The sequence below is a fragment of the Merops nubicus genome, unplaced genomic scaffold (genome assembly GCF_000691845.1).
Source record: "Merops nubicus isolate BGI_N331 unplaced genomic scaffold, ASM69184v1 scaffold469, whole genome shotgun sequence".
Classification (NCBI taxonomy): domain Eukaryota; kingdom Metazoa; phylum Chordata; class Aves; order Coraciiformes; family Meropidae; genus Merops; species Merops nubicus.
Genome location: NW_008628782.1, coordinates 75,560 through 99,205, shown reverse-complemented (window position 1 = coordinate 99,205; position 23,646 = coordinate 75,560). Strand labels below are relative to the sequence as shown.

General features: G+C 43.5%; 1 protein-coding gene across 1 annotated transcript in view; it reads right to left on the bottom strand.

The window, feature by feature from the left end:
• Positions 1 to 23,646, bottom strand: part of LOC103779123 (G protein-coupled receptor kinase 5) — a gene marked incomplete at its 5' end in the record, with an annotated part of 70,888 nt that overhangs the window by 11,280 nt on the left and 35,962 nt on the right. The window contains one exon of the mRNA XM_008946741.1: positions 16,675 to 16,752. Within this exon, the coding sequence (XP_008944989.1) occupies positions 16,675 to 16,752 (78 nt within the window). The remainder of the gene's footprint in view (positions 1 to 16,674; positions 16,753 to 23,646) is intronic.

The window sequence follows — 23,646 nt, the reverse complement described above, 5'->3', positions numbered from 1 at the left end:
GGCAGCTTCATTTCCCATTGGATATTCATTTCCCAATGGGAAGTAAGCTGCCTTGGGTTAGTGTTAAAGATCAAGGCCATGATGCATTATTATAGTAATAATTCTATCAAATTTTGTCTGAGATCAAAGTACATTAAAAAAATATACACGCATCAGCTAACTTTCATAAAGAAGAAATTAAATTCTTAAAGGGAAAGGGGAGAAGAATGAGCAAAAGAAACTGTAAGATAATGTGGGAAGTATTTAAAAATGGCACCATCTGATTCCTCTGTCCAGGTCTGGAGGAGACAAAGTCACCACTTGTTTTTTCAAAACTGTTCCTTGCTGACCTTTGAGTCTTTGCTTCCTCTGAACAAACTGAGAGCAAAGTAACAATACCAAGGTTAGTAAAGACATAAATACATCCTCTAACTGGACTAAATCCTTACAGTGTAGTGTAAACCCTTTACTAGACCACTTCATTTTCTATAACAAAAAGCTACTTTTTTTTTTTTTCCACAGGCTCCTCATTTCCAAAGGTTTTGTAGGCCCAGCAAAACATTATGAACTCTATGATCTTAATGGTCTTTTCCAACTTAAATGATTCATAATTCTATAATTTTGTGTTACTTTGCAGCTCTTCATGGTTTTCAGGGCAGAGCAGCTGCACCACATCTATGGGAGGAGCATTCCCAAACCTTTCCAACTCTACATACAGTTCTAGGGAGTCTTTGTATGATCCTCCCTGAGATTTTCCTTGAGACTTCATTGTTCCCACTGCTCCCATAAAATAACCATGACTGCCATTCTCTTCTTGGAGTACCGTGCATACCTACAGCCTTCAGACGTTCAAACAAAGCCAGAAACAATTACAAGCCCAAACCCAACCCAGCAACCTATTTTTGCTTCCCTGGAGAACAATTAGGTAGCACAGGTTCCGAGTGTGAGAAGGCATTTGGATCCCAAGAGCGAAAGCTTCCAAAGGTAACACTTTGGCCACTTACAGAAGAAAAAGTTGCTTCTTCCCTGGAGAGGTGCAAAAGATTTCTGCAGCCCCAGTGAAATGGTTATTAACACCATTCTCCTGCTGCATTATGGGTAGTGGCTGTAAAAGCAAATTTGGCTTTTACAGGGGAACAGAGACACCTTTTCCAACGTATTAAATGTCCTGTGGCAGTGGAGAGAGCCATACACTGTGATTAAGACCCTCATGTCTGAGCGTGTGACAATGAATATTCTGCTAACTCTTCAGAAACACCTGCAGAAAACTGTTATGTCTTCTTGTAGTCAAACCCAAACGCTGGGTAGTTTTAACAAGTACAGTCCTGTATTCCCCCTAATGGCTCTTCTGTTTCCTGAAGGCAAAGAAAGTGATTCTTGACCTCACTTATGATAATGTAAGTCAGAAATTATGTCAGTCAACAGAGTAACACGACAGTAAAGCTGATAGAAACAAAACCAGATTCATGGCCTAAGGCTCTGGCAGAGCAGAAAGTGCTTAAATTGATCCAACAGCAGAAATTCACCACATCACATTACCCTTTTTGACCAGATAGCTTAATAATAAAGTCCAGAAGTCCAAACTACATTCAGCAGGTTTTAATCAAAATCTCCTATCTCTTTTTTCTTCACTTTTATGGGCAGAAACTGAAAACCTTTGTATAAGTATTTTGCTGACAAAGCAACATCTCAGTTTTATGATGCTCTCTTGTTTAATTTTCAAGGAAAGAACGCAGCTAGGAATTGGATTAGTGATTATCTGAGAAACAAAACATGGATATTCAGTTACTTCTGAGTGCCCTTAACACACTCTGAGGAAAAAGTCTCCACTTTTAAACTTTGTTTTTTTTCTAATTTAAAAGACAAAAGAGATCCTCCCAGACATTTTAGTAAATGGCATGAAAACCACTAATGATGTCACACAGTTTTTCAAGGCCAATGCAAGGTCTTGCACATAGGTCAGGCCAATCCCAAGCACAAACACAGGCTGGGCAATGAGTGGTTTGACAGCAGGGCTGCAGAGAAGGACTTGGGAGGTGCTCAAGACGAAGCTCAACGTGACCCAGCAATGTGTGCTTGCAGCCCATAAAGCCAACTGCATCCTGGGCTGCATCAAGAGTAGCACGACCAGCAGGTCGAGGAAGGTGATTCGTACTGTTGTGAAGCCCCACCTGGAGTATTGCATCCAGCTCTGGAGCCCCCAACAAAAGAAGGACGTGGACCTGTTGAAGCAAGTCCAGAGGAGTGCCACAACAATGATCAGAGAGATGGAGCACCTCTGCTATGAAGACAAGCTGAGAGAATTTGGTTTGTTCAGCATGGAGAAGAGAAGGCTTCAGGAAGACCTTAGAGTAGTCTTCCAGTACCTAAAGGGGCCTACAAGAAAGCTGGGAAGGGACTTTTTACAAGGCCATGGAGTAACAGGACAAGGGGTAATGTCTTTAAACTGGAAAAGGGTAGATTTAGATCAGAAATTAGGAGGAAATTCTTCACTGTGAGGGTGGTGAGGCACTGGAACAGGTTGCCCAGAGAGGTGGTAGCAGCCACATCCCTGAAGTGTTCAAGGCCAGGCTGGATGGGGCTTTGATCAACCTGGTCTAGCAGGAGATGTCCCTGCCTATGGCAGGGGGGGTGGGACTAGGTGCTTTTTAGGTCCTGTCCAGCCCAAACCATTCTATGATTCCATGTTATTTGTTGCAATTTTCCTTAAGACAGAACTTCCAAATGTTTAAAACATATGACCTTGGTCAAGATGTAGAGCACTTCTTTTCACAGTGAAAGAAGGCAGCCAGCTAGCAGAGATTTGCAACTTCAGTGAGCAAAAGCACTTTCCTGACTACTCAGCAGCTGGGTTTAGCCTTTCTGAAACTGGGTGGGGTGAGCAGCAGGTGTTTCTGTGGGACCAACTCCGTTTCCAATAGCTGTACAGAACCCACAGCAGATGCACACACCACAAACCTGCATGTGCAGAGCTGGTTTATTGTGTGCAGTGTGGCTGTTTCTGTGGGAAAAGTGCCCAAATCTCAAAGGGAACTGGAAGGGATGTGCTGAGACTCCAGCTAGAGACACGTATCCAGTTGGGGTCATGACCATTTGAGAAAGCTCTAGAGAGCTGACGAGAGCACCAAGTGTCTGGAGGGTTGAGAAACATGCTTGGGAAAAAATGCCAAAGGGAAGCATTGAGGAACTAGATTTGTTTAGTCTGGAAAACTAACAGTGAAACATGATAAAGGTGTTTTAATATAGAAATGTTTTTAATAAAGAGAGCATGGATGAATTATTCTGCATGTTGTGCTCTACAGTGGGAGAATGATGTGAAGGAATCCATTTAATTGGACATGAAAGCTTTTTTCCTAATTTTTCACACAGGGAAGCACAAGAACAGGCATGTGAATATTGAAGAATCTGTTCTCAGAGGTCTCAAAGACCTCTGAGAGCAGACAGACATCTGTTGATGATCTAAGTCTATTTGATCTCTGTACAGTGCAAGAGGCTGTTGAGCTCTCTCCCAGTCCTTTGTACCAAGGATTTTGCAAAACTCTGGACTCTGTGAAACACAGACACGTATCATTGCCCCAAGAACAGATGAGGAAGAGCGTTTGTATGCTGGGTGCCCACCAAAGGAAACCTGGAGCTCTGGGCAAAGCATCTTCTTTGCAAATGAACAGTCCTGCTTCAAGCCACCTATCTGAATAATCACTGCCTACAAAAACAAATAGCTTGCAGAACCCTGAACTTCAGATCAGAAAAAAAAGAAGAGCATTGATCTAGGTCAGGCTTATTTTGCAAGAACCAGAGCAGGTCCATAGTCTGGAGGTACTTTTTTATCCTTCCACAGTGCCTCTCACCCAAGAACCTCAAAATGCTAAAGCTGCATTGGATGATTAAGTCTTCATGAGCTAGGTGGCAATCTCACAATATTTTACAGAACAGCAAACAGGGAGGTTAAGGGTTGTGTTTTGTGCAAGAGCTGACATCATCTGTGATTGAAATCAAAGAAGTCTCACTGAGATAAATGACAGATGTTCAGATTCCTCACATCAGTCCGTTTGTAGCTTGCAATTAGTGAATAAGGAACAGAAACCTTGAAACACAGGCTTTCGTTTTATACCGGCTCTTGCCAGTGGATGTGAATCATCTTAAAGCATGACTGTTCATCACTGCAAAAATGATATGAACCAGAAAGATACCACTCTCTTCAGACTGAATAGACTGCATGCAAATTTCTGTCATAAACACCACTGCTTTCCTGGCAAGTTCCAGATATGCAGCCATGATACTGAAACACGCCAAGTTCTTTTAAAAGTCACTTGCATAAAATAAATAAAGTGCAGCCTATGTTATGTCTCAGGTTATGAAAACATTCCACAACAAACTCGCTTAAAACAATTAAAAATGTTTCAGTTGATGGACAAAAGTTCAAGCCATAACTTTCCTTGAGCTGCCTCTGGTTCCAAGCACTCCTTTCTTAATGATACCTGCATTTTCAGATGTTGACAGCAAATCTCCACATACAATCTATCTGCAGATCTCTACACAGATTTGCTACTAGTAGAGACTTCAAAACTATGAATGAAACAGGCTATAATTAATTTTGGTGTGAGCTGGTGCATGATGGGATGAGGAGAACTCATACTCAAGACCCTGGCAATAGTGCCTTCATCCAGCTGCACTGGATCTGCACTCACACAGCCGTGACCCAAGACCAACCACAGAGGGCAATGGTTTGTGTCAAGGATGGGAAGTCTGGCACATGCAACACCACTTCTACTGTTGCTTTTGCAGAGTCACATCATTCTCCAGATGTTTGAGGAAGGCTCAGCTAGCAGGACAGGTAGCAATGATATGACCATCAGTGGTGAGTGTCCCCTGTCCTTTGAGGCACACAGGCAAAAGAAGTCATAAGGAGGGCTGTAATCAGAGCTGTTATTAGAAAAAGGGAGACTAGACAGACACATGCAAGTCATGCTGGTAGGCACGAAATCAGGGAAAGACAAGGTTATGTGTTCAGGTAATACATGTGTTCAAAGGGGAAAGGTAATGGAAGCCAAAACAGAGGCCATGAAATGGTGCCTCTTTGATTCTCCAAGGCTGATCTGATGCTTGTGGCTAGAGATTCACCCCAAGAACTGGCCCATGGAATCTCCAGCAGGGTCTGGACTGTTGCCCTCAGAGCAGGAACATGCCACTGTAGGACACAGCCTGGGCTCTGCTTGCCCCACTGCAGGGAGCTGTCTGGAGCCACTCTGGGTGACTCTGATGGTCCCCCCACTTCCCTTGTGCAAGGGCAGGCCAATGCTAGCTGAGATTCAGTCTGAGCTACAGCCTGGGAAGTTCTGACTATGCAGCTGATGGCTGATGGAAGGGCAGTGTGAAGGGGCTCATGGTGAGTAGAATGATAGAATCATTTAGGGTGGAAAAGACCCTCAAGATCATTGAGTCCTACTGATCATTAAGTCCTATTAAATTCTAGATCAAGTCCTACTGAACATTGAATCCTACAGAAGGGAAGTGTGAAGGGCCTGATCGTGAGTAGAATCACAGAATCATTCAGGTTGCAAAAGACCTTCAGGACCATTGAGTCCAGCTGAGAAATGCAGGAGAAATCCAGTTGAGAAATCCAACTGGAAAAGTTGGATTTAACATTTCCAGAGAAATGGAATGGAGGAGGAGGCAGAGTGTCTTGGTGGTGCTCTGACCCTGGGAAGGCCGGGGGAGGCACGTGTTTCAGGGGAGGGTTCCCAGCACTGTCACACACACGCGGGCTCCTGACGCTTCTCGGTGTTACGCACAAAAATGTTGGAACATTCCTTTTTCTTGCCCCGTGTCTGATCTTGTCAGTTTGGTTTTAGCTGTATACTTAGCAAACGGCCAATTCTGCATCAGGAGCAGCTGCAACACTTTAAGTAATCGACTTCTGCATTTTCCTTCTTTTTTTCTTTTTTTTTTTCCTACCACAAAGTCATCTGGGTCTGTATGAGGCAAGGCAGTAAAGCACAAGGCTTCATAATTCCAGAGTGTTTGCTTTGAGAAGGCAGATGTAGGAATTGGCAGTAGGTGGATGGGCAGCGTGGAGAGCAGCTGTGGTATTAGTAGCAATTTACCTATTACAACAGCATGCAGACATTGTACCTGAGAACAGGAGCCCATCACGCCAGGCACTACCTACACAGGTCAGGAGAGCTACAGCTTCCACAGCAAACCAGTCTCACTAGCTCTGGGAGTGGGAACAGAGGCCAAAAACATGAAATTGCTCGCCTAGGATTGCAAAGTAGGTCAATGACAGAGCAAACAATGAAACCTGACCCTGTCCTCTGATCAAGTGGTACCTTCAGTACTGAGGGCAGGATCAGTTGCTGGTAGAATAGAGCACATCAGCAGTGCCTGTCAACTCTGGGGTTTGATTTGTAGCTGCAAGTCGATCTGGAGTCATGCTGAATCTTCTCCCTCATATTCTACCAAACCATCAAAACACACGTTGATACACAGAAAAACACAACGACTGAAGACAACAGAGCCCTCAGCAAACAGCTGAGCACGTTCTTCTCCTCAGAGGGGTTGCACTAATCCGTCACAGAAGGCCACACTAACCACCTTGGTTCAGGGACTCATTTACTGCAGCAGATCTGCTGCAGCTCTGTGCTCACTGGGCTGCCTCTTGGGCCTCAGCAAGTCCACTGGTAGTGAAAGGACAAGTTTCCTCTCAGGGTTTCCAGCATCCTTCCTCTTTGGTGCTGGGCTACAAGATGTAGTCTTGAACTATGCCCTTCCTTGGAGAAATTTGGCAACCACTAAGGTCTCCTTTCTGAGAAGTGCATAGAAAGTATATGAAGCATTCTTCATGTCTCTCCTGTTAATCACCAACAGGGTCTGCTAGCTAGCTACACCTTGTATTTCCTGTTCTCAGTAGACCTTTTTGTTCCTTTCTAGAAACCACATTTCTATTCCTGATAGTGCCAAACAATCAACAGCCATGCATATAGTGTGAGTCAAAATGTTTTCTACACAAAGCTCCTCAATTCCAAGTTTGGCTTTCTTGGAACATAAAATTATTTGATTCAGAGAAATTGTAGGTGTAACCACAACACAAGTTTTGGGGCAACAAAGGATGAGAAAAGATTGCCTAGTTTAAGAAGGAGAAATTTCTTCCTGACTCCTGTAGGTAACCAGAGGAAATCTTCAACACTCAGAGCCCCACAGAAAGTAATTTTGAAAGAACAGGTTGTCCCATGAGACAAAATCTAGTTGTTTCCTCAGTTTCTTTTGCAAGTTCAGTGAATCAACTGAAATTCTTCAATTAAATAGAAACACTCACCACAATCCAAATCAGCTACAGGGTTTGGATACAGCTTAGTTTAAGAACCTAAACTGGTCACCTCACAGATATGCCTTTGACCTCAATTAGTGAGAACCTGGGCCTCACAAGAAGTGCTTGGCAAGATATTCTTCAGTATCTTCAAACCCTAGTCCTTCCCCACCCACACTTTTTAAATAATTCTTTGGAAATCTGCTAACGTAAGTTTCTTTACCAAAGAAATTTTTCCTCCTTTCTGTAGACATGTGGGTTTATTGGTGTAGGAGTGCTCATAAACTAGCCAGATTACATTGTTTTATATAAACTTGGTTTAAAGCAAGGGAAGGGAAAGTATGTTCTAGGTGTTTTTGCTTTATTTTCTGGTTTAAAAGCACTTTGCACACAGATTGCAGGATGAAAACACAGATGAGCTACCCAGTACCAGTACCTGTCAGCAGGATGAGGAGGGTGGCTTAAGAAACAGTGCAGAAAAGGAGGACAGAACTCATGTGGATTTTCTAGCTACTCAAAAGTTAGGCTACTTGCACAGTTCTTGGAAGTATCTTTTGTGAGCAACCCAACTGAGCCCTTGCTATAGTGCATTACTACAAGCAGCCAGATGCCTGATAAAGCATTTTTGGGAAAAGAACATTATTCTCACCATTAGTAGCAGCAAAGAGGACAGGACAATTTTGAAAGCTTCTGTTCACAGGAAGTTTTTTTCTCTCATCACATGTGCTTAATAGGTTTGGATAAAACCCAGTGTCCAGCCTCTTATCAAAACCTTTCTACCTTTTAACGTCCTCTGCACTGATGGATAGCCTAAACATTAGCAAGCAACCTTATGTTGCAACAGTCATAGCTTGGCTTCCTCTGGTAAACCAAATGTCATTTGTTCCATTAAAAAGAAAAAAAATCCCTAAATCTATAAACACTCATTTACAACCTCAACGTTACTGAATGGCTTTCTTGCAGGAAAACAAACATATCCCTGCTTGAGTTCACTCCTCTGAGACATAAGCCTGTAAACATGAGTAACCCTTCCCTTGCAAGCAATCCTTGTACTGAAGCCCAGGAGCTATTTGCTTTGCATGAAGGTAGCTCATGCATGAAGGCCAGATCCAGGCTGCACTCAAGTCAATGTCTGGAGGGGCATCAGCTGCAGTGGGGATTTTGCAGAACTTGCCTTCATCTTTTTCCATCAGCAAGTCAAAATCCTGAGGAAAGACTTGAATGAAGAAATGAAAAGCGAGCTTGGGAAGGCCTGGAAAAGGATTAGGAAGTGAATTAACTAAATATCAGGCAGGAACCTCTGCCCCACTCACAGAAAGACTGGAAACACCCAGGAAAGCAAACAAACTCTCTAGCTAGGAGTGCTGGAAACAGGGCATTCCCTAATCACCTATGTCACACGATCCATTAACCATCACATGGCAATTGCCTCCTGCAAAGAGCTGAGAGGGAAGACATTTATTGTAGGAGATGACACACTGTTTGCAGTAGCATATTCCACTCTTCCTCAGTTTTGCTTGTTGGACAAACAGAATCTGTGCCAGGCTAATAGACTCGCTATATGCCTGAGTTTTAATTCAGGTCAGACTTTGGCTTGATTAAAAAATAATAAATTAATATATAAGTTGAGGCTTGGCATGCAGGTTAAGTGAGTGTTGTAAGTGTTTTTGCATTCTTGGAGAAAAAATACTAAACATGAATAGTTTGAAGTGCCACGTATCCACAACTTAAATAAGCTGATTATTTTTAAATCAATTTGTAATCAAAGGACTTTTTTAAAAAAAATTATTATTTTCTTATTTTTTACACTTATCTACTGGTATTTTAATGAATTTAAATATAATAGTTTTCCATGAAATTTAAAACATTCCTCATGGTAATGCTGTAATTCCTGGCTCCAAGCTGAACTAATACCCTCTTCACATTACTAGCTTAGGGATTCTTCTAGCTGCATCATCCCAGCCAAAGCTGTCACCCTCGGGCATCTCATCTGAATTTGCCTGGCCTATTCTTCTAAGGCTATGCAGCTGCTGAAATCTCTGGATGTTTTTCCAGAATCCTAATTTCCTATTACTAGGGAATCAGATAAGAAATAAGGTACATTTAGCTTCCATTTTCATGGTGTGCCTCTTCATTCACTTTGTATGGATCAAGGGCATGGCTGTGTGTTACTGCTTCCAAGTTTAGCACAATGAATCCTGAGCTCAGACAGATGCTTGTTGACCCAGTATGCTTTTAGCTTCAGAAATCCAAAGCTGAACCAAGCAGGAAAGTTGCTGCAAGTTGCAGAAGTTGGATAGAGGGGCTGTGGAGGTCAGGTGTGGAAAAAGCTTCTGTTCCATGGAGAAATCATGCACGGAAACCTGTGCAGATATGTCATGCAATGTAATTTAATGAGTTCTGTTACACCTACTGTGGAATTCACCTCCCTGCACTTTAATCATCTAAAAAGTGAGACAGTCCGAGTGTCCCTGGGCTTCCTGTAGTCAGTGGGCAGAACAAGGCACCTCATCTCTCTTATCCCTCTGCCTCCCTGTGTTGGGACAATCAAGGCTGCAATATGTGTTTTGGGAGCGTAAGAGGCTGAACTCACCAGAGGTCTATTTTAATGCCATTCTGTGCAAATGCACAAAAGCCATCTCCTGCAGATTTATGGATGTTTTACAAGCCAGCGTTTCAGACAGCTGGAAAAGGCTGATTCCTTTTTTCCCATGTGGTCAGAATTTTCAGGCAGAAGAGGCTGTTTCTGGGGAAGCTGTATGAACCTTAAAGGCTTAGAATTCACTTCCCTGGCCATTAGATAATCCATACGAACTGGCTCTAAGTGATGAGGGGTATGCAGAGGGGAGAGGGAAAAGATGACCCCCTGAAAAGGAGAGGAGGAAACGATAATGAGCATATTCATTAGCCAAGGGCAGACAAGCACATCCTTCCTGTTCTCAGCTAATCCTGAGCAGACAGCTCTTTATTTGCACAGTGTCCTCAGCCCTTTGGGAAGCCCTGGCTAGTCTCCGAGAGGAGTCAGAGCAGCCTGGGGGGCCTGCCCTGCCTGAGCAGACAGATGTGAGCCAGGTTTACATGTGTGGTTGACATAAATTAGCAGAAGCAAGTTTCCATATTCCAAAGGGTCAAGTCAGAGTAATCCCAGCAAACACGGGGAAGTCAGAAGGCTTTTGCCCACTGACCAACTCATCCCAGTGATTTTTCTGACCACAAATGACAAACAGTTAAGAAGCATGTGAACTTGGGAGTGTAACCTCCCCAAAACAAGGAAGGAAAAGCAGAGCTTGAGCTAGTAGTACTGCTTAGCATAAAACCAGTGCAGTTAATGACTCCAGCCCACACCTTCAACCAGTCTGAGCAAATGCACTGCAAATACAGTCCCCCTTAAGTGTAATGGACAGGACAGAGGACTGCCCAGAGACCAGGACCTATTCTGGGAGAGCATCACCAGGACAGAGCAGACTCCATGTTGTTTCCATAGGCTCTCATGCAGTTTGGCTCCATTGCAAGAGACAGAAATCCTCAGTACGTGTTTAGTTAACTAACATTTGTATTATAAACAGTGGGTAAAGGATGAGGAAATAGGACTTGAGCAAACCGTGAGAAAATGCATTTTAGTCTGAGACCACAGCAAAGGGACTCCTAATCAAGGCAACGCTGTGTTTTTTCACATTCCTCTGCCACACTGTATTACAGCCTGGCCCCAGTGACAGAAGAATGCTTATTAAAATAAATTCTGATTAGAAAGCATTAATTTGAGTAACAAGGTTACCATTCTGTTGCTCAGATATTTTCCCAGAATTGAACTTTTGAAAGATGAGCTTATGCAGAAAGCACGCTGAGAAGGTACTTTCCTGGACTAAGACATAGTGATCAGCAGAGATATCGATCGTGCTGTCTCTGGAACAACAACAAGAATTATGTATTGATTTCTCTGGAGACTGGATTATATATTGATTATGCTAGCTGCAAAGCAGAGGACTAAGTAATGCTATCATCTCTGGCTAAAATGGTCCTGTAGAGTAGTGTAGTCAATAGAAGGGGGAGATGAGAAATCCATTGAGTCAAAGGGTAAAGTCCCAGGGCAATTAATTAAATGGCAAAACTCTCCTTGGCTGAAGTAAGGCCAGGATTTCTACTGAAGTATTTAACATCCTGACAAGTCTCCTAATAGGAATCCAAAGGACACAGTGAATAACGCTTTGAGCAAGTAAATAATTCTAGCTTATCCTGAATCCATGTAACACAACTGTGTTCAGACAGGCACTTCATTCATTGCTTACTTCAATTGGGTCATTGATGAAATGCATAGGGTTTAGAAAAATTTGAAAACTAGATGTGGAGATAACTCTTGGGCTGAGCCTTAAGGGACCATCCCGTGCAGCCAGTGAGAAGTGATATTGTGCCGGCCGTTTATCAGCAGATAATAAGCTTACAGGAGGAGGGGGAGGACCTGCTGGATAGGAGTGATATAAGCTGAATTTGTACCAGCAGGGTAACAATGTAGAAAACAGTCCCTGAAGGCTCACCTTTCAAAACAGAAAGCCTCTGTGCCGTGTTAAGCTCTGCAGATTGCTTTACAGAATCTCAATGTGTCTTTCTTTCAGAGCTTCCCTTACAGTGACATTCGGCTTTTGTTTAGGCCATTCCAAAACCTAATTATAACATGTTCCCTAGAAGGCATTTAGTAAAACTAAACAGTTAGAGGAAGACATCTCAGTACTCGAATCCAATTCTTGGTATGGTATGACCTGCCCTTCCAGGACTCAGCCAGAATCATTAAAAAGTGATACATGAGACCTTCCTTACGGGAGATGGAAGGCTCTGGTGATCAGCGGGGATGACTCACTCAGAAGCACAAGTGCTGAAGTCTGCAGTTATTTTGGTGGTGAAAATAGGAAGGGGGAAAGAAATCTCAAGGAGAAAGCAACAGAAGGCAAAGATCCTTGGCATCAAGATTAAAGAAATGCTCTGCAGAAAGACCAGTCTCAAGGTGCAGAGCTGAGAGGGGGTGTTTGTGAGCAGGAACCTGGATGCAGCTGCATGGCTTTGTCCAGCAGAAAAGGTTCATGTATCATTTTAACTTCATATTACTCATTACATGGATGTTTTCTTCTCCATGAAGAACTGACTTGAGAGAAGAGCACATTTTAGTTAATAGACACGTGGAAGGTCAGGTAATGCTGATCAGCCAGTTTCCCTTTCACAGGACTGCTCTTTACCTTCCTTATCCTATAATTGTTCATAGAAACAAAGACATATTTTCATTTAGCAAAATACCCTTTGCTAGCCTTAGACTGGAGTAAGGAGGCTGTTGCTGGGTTCAGCTAGCCTCTTGCAGCCAAGAAACTGCAGACGTGGCCTTTATTCTGTGCCTTTCCTGGAGGAAGGGAGACTGAACAGGAATTCAGTTAAGAAAACTAATGCTGTTGCTGTTCTGTGAAGGATATTAATGGGGATAACAATACACATTAGACATCCTATTCAGTAACATTTTTAGTACCCAGCTGGGTCCAAATATAAACTGTAATAGCATGTGGAGACTGTCTGAAGAGCCATTTCAAATCAATTTAGTTTTACATAGCATCTCTCATAGTATCTCAAGGTGATTTACAGTGTAAAAGAAAATAATGGGCTAGTGATTTAGTACAGTGAGGGATGGCAGCTGTCAGGCAGGAAGGCAAAAATGCTGTGTGGAGATGCAAACCTCTAATTTAAAAGCAGTACAAAGGTAAACATATCTCTTTGCCCTTCCAGTACAAGAAGCAGCCAGGTGAGGAGGCCAGGCTGGGTTCAGTTTAGCTCAACTGCTCCACAAAGCACCGAGGGCTTTTCCATTTACAGACAGAACTGGAACCTAAAACTGAAACATTCCCACTCAACTGCTGAGATTAGGAAAAGCCAGGAAAGAAATATTTGTAACCAATTCATTTTAGCAGTTTTACCATCATATTTCACAACCTCAGAAATTTTAGACTTCCTGTGGGTTGGACTTTTGTCCTGTGGGCTTATTAACTCAAGAAGGCAGCTTTAAGTGCCTTTTTCATGGAAACTGTTAAAGCCTCTCTTGAAAAAGCAAGACTCCAGTCAAGAAACCTTGCTCTTGCAAGTATATAGATTCATAGAACAGCTCAGGTTGGATGGGGTCTGTAAAGATCATCTGGCCAACTTTTCATGGGAAAGGGAGCCTAGATGTATATTATGTAACACCCTGACCAATAGCATCTTGAAAACCTCCAGTGATGAGGATTCCACCTTAGGGACACTGAGGGACACCTAGGGACTCCACATCCTTAGGGAGGTTGTTCCTGCGTGTCACTTCTACAAGAGACCTAAACCACCCATTTTCCCTTCCAGCTGCCAGAACACATTCAGAATTTTTCATCACTGTTGCCTGTAGGCCAGGGAGATGGTGCAAGCCTGACCTGCTCAAGCTATCCCTGGTGTCAACCACGACAGAAGGCTGCTAGACCTCTTCTCACCTTCCCCAGTGAGCACACAGGGGCTGTTCAGGGTGTTAAAGCTGCAAAGAGCCTGAATTGTGATTACTTGAAAAAGTGCCTTCCCCCCGTGACCATCTTGGCAAGTGCTGAGCCTGTTCAGTGGCCTCGTGGCTGATGCTGAATGTTCTCACACAGAGCTTTCCAGGAGGGAATTCACTGCTCCCACAGGTTTGAGCCTGCAAACTGTGTTGTGTAGCAGCATCTTGCAGACAGTGGCTGAGAGAGTGACATGAGGCACTAAGTGCTGGTGTGATGTCTAGTCATCTGGGAAAGCCTTTTCTTCTCCTTTCTGCTGTGCAAGTAGTATATGTTTTATTAAATAAAGTGCATGCTCCCTATGAAAATGAACTTTAGAACAAGGATATACTGACACATTGTATGTTAAATATGCATGACATTTAAAAATCTCAGTAAGAACTAAAAATAATTTATAAATATTAAAGAGCACAAAGTCTACTTTTTGTTTTCATTTTGCTTCTGATCCTGCACTCAGGGAAAAATACTCCTCACATTGTAAGACTGAATAATCTGTCCAAGGACTAAACCTATAATTTGATTCTATCAGTCAAGCTGCATGTCACACTATTTTATATGAAGACAATCAAGTTCTTTGAAGCACAGACACACACCTACTTAAAAGAAGTGCTCCTCTGAAAGCAGAAGACTTTGGAATCAGTAGCAATTTGTATCTTTCAAAGGACTGGCAACTAAATGGAGAAATGCAGCTCCTAATGAAGAGAAGGTTTCTTTGCTGGCCAGGATGATACTCCATGAGGACATTTGGAAGTATCTAACCTGGCTTTGAATCACTGACTTCTAATGGCTTAAAATGTGGCCTTTGGAGATACTTAATTCTCTTTCTCTGCAAGAAAGGACAGCAAGTGATCTGAGCTCCTCACCTGAGCACTTTAGTTAGGTATCTGAAAAGAAATTAAATTAATCCAGGCCTTGCTCCAGTTTTTAAAGTAGTTGTTGTGTAGGAGACATATTAGAAAATCTATTGCTATGCCATAGTCAAACTCATCTATAGGAAGTATTTTCTGCTACACAGGGCTTAAATATCCCTCTCAGAAGAAGAGTTTCCCATTAAGAAAAAATTTGCAGCGAGACCAATGCAGGCATTAAAACACCAGCACCACCATGGAGGCAGTTTTAGATTCCAAGTGAAGGAGCATATCTTTGTGTTTCCTTCTGCCCAAAGATGGTAAGGTAACTTGCAAATACCCAAAAAGCTGCAGAACAGACTGTAAGTATCCTGTGCCCATCTTACATACTGAAAAAAACAGGTACACAGGTCAAATATGAAGAGCAGAGCATGGCAGAGAATGGAAAATCCAGGTCTGGAGACCCAGTAATTTCCTTTCCTGTAACACCACCATTTTTTTTTTCTTGATGAAGAACCAACTGCTCTCAGATTGGTCTTCACCACACATTCAATTACCTTACTAACCTATTCCATGTGCTTCAACTTCACTACAGATGGCAGGAGTGCCATGGGACAGCAGTGAATGGGTTTGGCATCTGGAAACCTGCACCAAGACTGGCTGCCAAGAAGCAGTACTATCCTTCTCCCACTTTACTAGGTCTGCTACCAGCAAAATGCCCTTCTCCATTTCCAGATGGAAACTGGAGCAGTGAGAAATATTTTCCCTTGGTATTTGTACCTCGTTCCTCTGTTAACAGAAATTTTAAGACAAATGGTCATTTTGGTGGATTTAAAAAGCAGTGGAACTTTATGCCCCTAATGAATGGGCAGCAGGAACTCATACTGGCAGTGCTCAGTGGCTGCACATGAAACTAGCCAGGCTCAGTAAATGAAACCAGATCCCAAAGTGCAGTCTGAGATAACTGAAAGTATGCACTGAAATTTATTGTAGGAAAATGAGTGACTGGGAAAAAAAAGTGGTCTGCTTTGCCCCTGCACCTCCAAAACATATTGTACCATTTAAATGCTCTAGAAAGACATCTGCCAAAAAGGCAATTAATGCTCCTGAAGGTCAAATGTCGTTCCCTAGTAAAACAGTTGAAGCAGCAACTGTATGTCTTCATTACTCTTATGAAAGCAACTTAGGAGAAATCCGAGGATTGCTCTTGCGTTTGAAGTTGGATGTTTATTGCTTACGGGCAGTGACTTCTGCTGCAAAGGTTAAATGCAGTCAGCAAATGACTGTAACCCCCCCTCCCCAAGGGGGTGAGTCCCAGTGCAGCCCGTCCAAAGCTCCGGCAGCAGATCCGTAGTTCTGTGTGGAGTGCCACCCTGTGGACACAGCTCCTGCCATGAGTCCTCTCCTGACAGCCCCAGGGTGCCACACCACCCAGGGAAGGGACAGGGTGGAAACAAGGAGGGCTGGTAGCACCTCTCAGCTCCAAACCACGCTGTCCCACGTCAGCCTTGCATGACCCTGGCTGCCCTGGGGCCCGTGGTGGTGGGGACAGGAGAGGAGATTTTTGTACCACAGCTCAGCAACTGTTACCCAAGACCATTTTGGCTGGTGCTTTCTACACACCAGTACATGAAATGCCACCACCTCTTTGGAGCTGAATAGGAAAGAGCTGTAGCATCTGTTGATAACAGCTGAGGTCTCTTGCATTACACAACAGATGTAGAGCTTTGCACACCGAGAAGAGATCAGAGAAGGCCCCTGCTCATCCACAGATGAATTAAGCCCCTGGTAAACTCAAGTTCATCCTTAGAAGTCAATTTCTGGATTGGATTACAGCTTTTTTCCTCTCTGACTGTTTGTATAAGACTTGCAGGTTTATTCACTGGAGATTGCCACCATAAATTTTAGAAGTCTGGCTTACAAAGCCTATAACAACCTTGTTTAGCAAAGGTGTGCCTTGCAGCATTCCTTCAGTAATGCCACTTTGGCTGCCCCTTACCTCTGGGGTGAGGTATTTCATCATGATTTCCTTTCCTTTCTCTCCCAGCTTTTCATCTGGAGCAATTTCATATTCTGCCTGGAATAGATATAAAAAAGAAGTCAATATTTGCACTCCTATTTCATCATTATAGCTTCATCTCGGATGTGGCCTTAACGGAATGCTCTGTCTGAAAAATCTGAAGGATAAATACCATTTTCTGATGGAAGTAAAACCTGCATACTCAGTCCTATTGAAAACCTTCCACTGTATTTTGATCAAACCCTGGTGGTACAGGTTTCTTAGGACCAAGATAAAACAAGAGAGATCATTTAGAGAAACAGACACTACGGGCAAAATTCTCTTTGACTTCCCCAAGGCATTAAAAAAGAGAGTACCACATTCCCCCCCAGAGAGTTTACCTGCATTTAAAAATTCTGACTCTTCTACGTATTGTAGCATTACTGCCTCCTGATGAGTTTCAGGACAAGGTTTACATAAGGAACAAAACCAGCATTACTTGTGCACCATGAAGACATTAATCACTCCAGCTGAAGCTGTGGATCCGTGGCGGGCGTTCGAAGGGAACACGCACCACATGGACCAGAGTGGCCAAATGACAACGACAAATTCTTGGAGACATTCTTACTTGGCACTGCACAGGATATGAAGCTTTAGCCTTAGGATCAAAATATTTTTCCAGAAAAAAAAAAAAAAGGTGGCAAGGCAGCCGTTTAATAGCTTTCATGACTGTTTGTATTAAAAAAAGGATCCCAGAAAATCCTGCCAAACCAATTAAGTAACCTGGTCCAATACAAGCTGTCTGCCATGATGAATGAGGAGGAAGTTAAAAAAAAAAAATAAAAAAAAAAAGGAGGTAAATCAGACTGAGCTGGCAAACACTTGGAAGAACAAATTTCAGAACCATTGGAAGACACATGTACTGCTCTGAGCTTGAGGCAATAAATCTGAAGGCAGGCTGTAATGGATCCCCGAGCTAAGCAAACTTAGGAATGACATGGAAACCACAACGTGGTAATAATGCTATTACCTGTCTGTCTGCCCAGTGCTGATTTAGCTATTGCAGCTCAAGGCTGAAGCTGCATACTTGTACACATGCATAGCAGGTTGCTTGACCAATCTAGAATTACCATCTGGTTTGGTCTGGGAAATGACAATGTCTGCAAATAACAGAGAAACCTGCATTGCTGGTGAAGAAGACACTGAAAGCTGAAATCCACAAGTGCAGTACTTCTCTTTTAGTGACTATTTTGGGGATGAACTGATTATGTTCTCATAAAGTTTAATGCAAGGGTTTGAAAAAATCTTTCATCCAATTTCCTGTCCTTTTAGATGGTATCTGAGTATGGGTCATTTCAGCTCTTAAAGTACAGACACTGTCAAATGTTTACAGCTAGGCAATAAAGAAATGGCAAAAGTAACAAAAGGAACAATTTTTTTAAAGGTGAAAGTTGCCTCTTATTTGGACCTTACATTTTTTGCTTCGGTTCACAGACAAACTCGGTGTTTCACATAGAAAATAGCAATAATGCATTTTAATAAAAGAAAATAATTGTACTTAAATGTAACTCCCTGTGCAGAAAACTGCAAAGAGAACTCCTTGGCATTGCCTTGGCATGGAGATCCTCTGACTCCTCCATTCAATTCTATTAACAATTTATCCAATAACAACCATTCTCTCCCCTTCATTTGTAGACTCTGGACCCTGGTAATATATTTGCTCTCTAGTATATAAAACCTGATTCACTGTCATCATCTTTCTTCTGAAGTGCACCATGGAGATGTCAAAAAATTCAGTGTCCTTTTTGCTACAGATACCCTATTACATTACACCCCACCTGAACTGTAGCACAGGAAGCAAATCAGGACAGACCAGAAGAAGACAGAAGTTTTGCAGGAATTGGACCACTGTTTTTTAATTCCTTTTGAAATTCCTGATGGGATCTGCCATATGCAGAGCTAAAGGCACACACACATACAGAGAGTGTCTAATTCTATCTCAAGAGAGCTGGGAAGGAATAAAAGGAAAGTTTAATTATGCTTGCATTTGACATCCTCAGAAAATGCGACACGGTGCTGGTGAAGGTAGGAAGTGACAGACAAGTGAGGGTGTGAGAAGCAACCATAAGCTCCAACTGTGAACAGCGTTGATTTCACTGTAGCACAAGCACTAGAAGCCCGTTTCATTTTGTTTCTGTGTTCATTATTACTTCTCCCTTCGGTGCTTCTTTCAAACTCTTCAGCAACAGATACTGGTACATTTTCAGGCACGGACTGTTATTACAGGAAGAGCTGCCCATGTAGACAGGCAGAGCGACTTCCCCATGCTCACTCTGCTGCATGCCTGGGAAGCATACCAAGGTCCTCAGCTCTCAATTTTGTGCTTAAATTACAACATACATCCCCTTCTTCCACAATACTCAGAAGCACGGCTACAGTTTGCAAATCCCTAATTGCTAGAAAAAACATCATTACTTAAAATCCACGTGGAACCAAATATTTTCCATTATTCCTTTGATGAATCCAGGCATGTGTTTCAAGGCTCCTGCTCTGAAGTCCAATAGCTTCTCCATGCCCTAGTTAGGTCAGACAGGGCCCTATTCATAGCTCATAAATGTGGGGAGGATTTACGATCACCCTGACTGCATGGGACGAGCTGCAGGGAAAGCTCTTTCTGTGGGCAGGCACAGATCCTTCAGTCCAAATGGTGAGAGGATGTGGGCTGGCCGCTGTGTGTTCCTAGCTTTTCTTTTGGATGCTGTTTTGGAGATAGTAGTTACTTCCATGGCTCCTGCTTCCCTAGAAGCAACCCTGGCTGAATAGGGGCATAGGGGTGTGAAGTATCCTTCCGTTTGGAGCAGCCATCCTTGGGATGGGTTGAGCGAGATTGGATGGGAAAACTCACTTCCACTGGGAAAGGGAGCAACATCCAGTCTGTGGCTGGCTGTGGGATGGGGCTGTGGGCTCAGGGGTGGCTGAGCAAGAGGCTCAGGGGCTGGAGGGTGTCTGTGACTGAAGGAGAGCATCATCAAGGCACAGGGACCCAACAGGGGCTCACATCAGCAACCTTAATTCTGACACATTGTTCTATCCAGTGTTTGATTTTCACCTCAAAGTTCCTTGAGGTCCTGAAACTGTATGGCTTAAAAATATGGGAACACTGAAAAACAGAGCCAAAGGGATCTCTCTGTAGATGTGGGAGGACTCTCTCCCACAGCAGGTAGCTGCTGGTTGCTTGTGGGAGCATGGCACGGCCACAGGAGTCAGTCCCTTGCACCCACCAGGACATAGAGATGGGAGCAAATGTTCCCACCAGAGAGGATTTTGCTTCTTGGTGTTAGTCAGGAGCAGTGGAGTCACCTTCTGAGCATCTGCAGGAGGGAACTGGTGTTTCAGTCCCAATTTTACACCTCTGCTTTCTCAGCTCCCTCCTCTGTTATCCCCAGCATCTCCCCCTGCTCCAGCTCCTGCTCACTCCTTCCTTGGACTCCAGGCTCTGCCCTGTTATTGCTCTGGGCTCCAGCAACTGCCCTTGCACTTGCTTGTGCTAGAGATTTAAAACCTGTGACTGAAACTCAGAAGGCAAACCCCAAACAGCTGGGATTCAAAATAACTCACATTTCTAAATGAAAAGTTAACTCGAAACCACGTTTTTCATATTTAAACACAGTGCAAAAGGAGCCCTTTTGACTGTTTAAAAACACATTTTGAGTTAATGGGTTTGTGGATATCAACAAACTGGCATTTCTGATGGAAAAAGCCTTGAACAGCTTTACGACACACATACACAGATGGTTTATATACCATGTAAGGGACTTAACCAAACGAAATCTCCCTAACAGCGAGACAGGGTTTTTACAAATGGCATTAAATGGACCCTTGCTCATTCTTTTACCCCAGATAAGTGTAATGTCTAGTGAAGCATTCAGCTGAAAAGTCCACCTAGGAGATGGTGCTTCTCATCCCTGGCCCCTGGCCCTGGACAGCACAAGCAGAAACAACCTGCAGAGGCAGTGGGACTATTTTCCTCCAGAGGATGTATTTCTGTGCCACTGCAATGCAAAGAAATAACATCGTAAAGAGGAAATAAGTCAGGTTGTTTTTTCCTTGACCAGAATTAGCCACATTCTCCTCCAGTCACTTGAAATCTGTTCCACATTAGCATGTTAAAGGCCCTCTTCTGGAAAAAAAAAAAAAAATTAAAAAAAAATGAATGTGATTAGATGAAGCAGGAAAGGGAGCCCAGAACCTAAATCTTCATTACAACAGCACACAAAAATCTCAGGAGGGAGGAGGGAAATGTCAGGAACCAGCACCCTGAGAACATGCTGGTGAGGAGGGGACAGGGCCAAGAGGTCCCCACTGACCTGCAACCTTCTTGTGCTGGAACCACAGGGTTCCCTGCTCACTGATCTGCCTTTCAGCACAGGAAACATATCTCGTAGCACTTCATTTTAAGGGCTCTCTTTCAACAGCTCTGAACTTGTATGATGTCACTAAAATATTTGTAAGCACAGCAAAGTGTGCTTTAGGTGAATTCTTTGTTAGGGGTTCATAGGGGACCTGGTTTAAGAACAAACCATCTCCATTTGATGATAGTAGTTTATGTTTGCATATTTCTTCCACCTGAACGGCTACAGGAGGGTTTGGTGAACAATTCATGGGTGATCTTTGTGTTCAGGTGCACACAGATGAACACGTGGAGCATTCAGAGGCACAAGTCACAGCCATCAGCACTGACCAGATACTTCAGCTGGCCAAGCCAGGACTTCTGTCATGAAACTGTCTGCACAATACCCATGATAAGAGATGGCTCTCTGTCCTCACAGCCTTACCGTACTGCCTAGGAGAGGGGGTTGCTGTTGCCCCATTTTCCAGACAGACGGCCACAATAATGGCCCCTTACTGCTCCTACAGCAGTGGTGGGAACCAAACACCCACAGCTCCAGCAGTGCTGCCCTGCAAAGCTCCACATCTCTTTGTTTTTATTGCTTTCCTCATTTAGCATCATTTGATGCACTGCTTACAAACCACTTATCTTTGTAGTTCATTTTACAATTGATAGATTGTGGATAATCACTCAAACTGTGTTCTCACAAAACATGTAGAAACTTTATGCCTCTGAGCACTTTGATCTCAATTATTGGTTGAAAATGGCCAAGATATTCACAGGTTTCAAAAGGAACTGGCAGATACACATCTCCATGCATGAAGAATTTAATCATACAAATCCTTTTTTCTTAAGAAAGCTGCCTAACAACTGCACAGACAAAAAAACCCAGATGCTGCTATAATTAGATTTGTAGAAGACTACATCAGACCAGGTTAGTTATTTCACTCAACAACTGAAGTAAATGTCAAGCAAAGAGGGGATTCTTTTTTCTCTTCACATATTTTGGTCTTCAAAGTCTGCTTGGTTTTACCAGCATTTGGAAGCAAATGTTTGAGAGAGAGCTTGCAAAACTTAGCCTCCCATAAGTCTGGGAATGGATGTTGGTGGTGGGTTGTTGAGTGTCTGACTCAGGTTCTGGTTTCCTCCCAGGAACCCCAATAGCTGCTTTCTTTGCAGGCAGTTCAGTGGAATGGTTAAAAAGCTGTATTAAAATTTGGGAGGCATCAATTACTGGCTTCTGTCAATGACTTATAGTGTGACCTGGTAAAGTCACATAGCTGTGCTCTGTAAAAGAGAGGTGGTCCCACTGCTCAATGTGCAAAAAGCTCTGCAAGCCTCTCATGAACAGCTGAATATTTTCCTCTCTTTTTTTTTTCTTTTTATTTGATATTACTCAAAAGCTAAGTTTTGCATCTCATGTTAGAAAAATAAAAGATCAAAAGAAAATGGAGGGTCTTTGCTTTTCCTGCTTGGGGCTTGTTACAGCAGGTGGTCTCCAAAAGGTTTCACATTCCTGGTGGTCTCAGAATAGGGTTGTAAAGTCAAACTTCTGGTCTCATTATAGGACGTTTTTGCCCAGCATAGGACTTGGCCTGAATCCCACTACTCACTCAATGCAGCGTGACCCTGCTGGGTGAATTTCAGTAGCAATCAGCCAATTTAATGGCTATGGGCTGTATTGCTCGACCTTAATATTGCCTAATACAGGGATTTTCATGGGCTGGGAGCAAGCTTGTAGAGAATTTGAAATCAATAAACAAAGCAGACTGCTGTTAATTAGCATTTAAATATGAGAAAGAGTAAATCTTCAGACCTCCCCACAGCCAGACATTTAGTTCATCAAATCCATGCACTGCCAGTCTGAGCCTAACTGGGAGCAGACTGCTGGCCCAGTGAATGTACGCAGGGCAGCTCCAGTCTACAAAAGCAACCTGAGGGTGGGTGCAAAGCACATCCCCACAAAAGGATTTGTGGTATCAGCCCAGGATTGCTCAGAGAGGGAGCCTGAAGACAACGCCAGTCCCACCACAAGCTGTCGGAGGACCAGTGCCGCCTGCTCTGCGTGGATGCTGAGAGGACACGGAGCTCCAGTGCTTGGCACCACTCCACAGAGCCTCGGGAGAATGGAATGACACAGTGCCCTCAATTCCCACTGCCAGAGGGGGGCCAGGCAGCTGGTGCTGCTGGGAGAGGCTGGGAGAGGCTTGGGGCAGCGAAGGTCATCCCGAGCTGCTCTGGGGCCGGTGGCACTGGGGACACGCACCGGGGGACAGGGATGTTCTCTTCTGCCCAGATGTGATTACTGATGTCAGCGTTACTGGTACACCCTGAGTGCCTGCTGCCAGGCATGCACAAGGCTTGCACAACGTGGGCTTGTTCTCTGCAGTCCCTGGGCACTGCTGGAACCAGAACGAGATGCCTGCTCCTGTGGGGAGGTGTGAGAAAAGAAGGGAGCATCACTAACCCTCTCCAAACGGAGGATGGCTCTGTCCTTTCTGTCTGAAATTAAAACCACTTGGAAGCAGTCTTTTGTGGCTGTCTCCCAAAGGATTCCTAGAGGGATGGCCATCACTCATCTC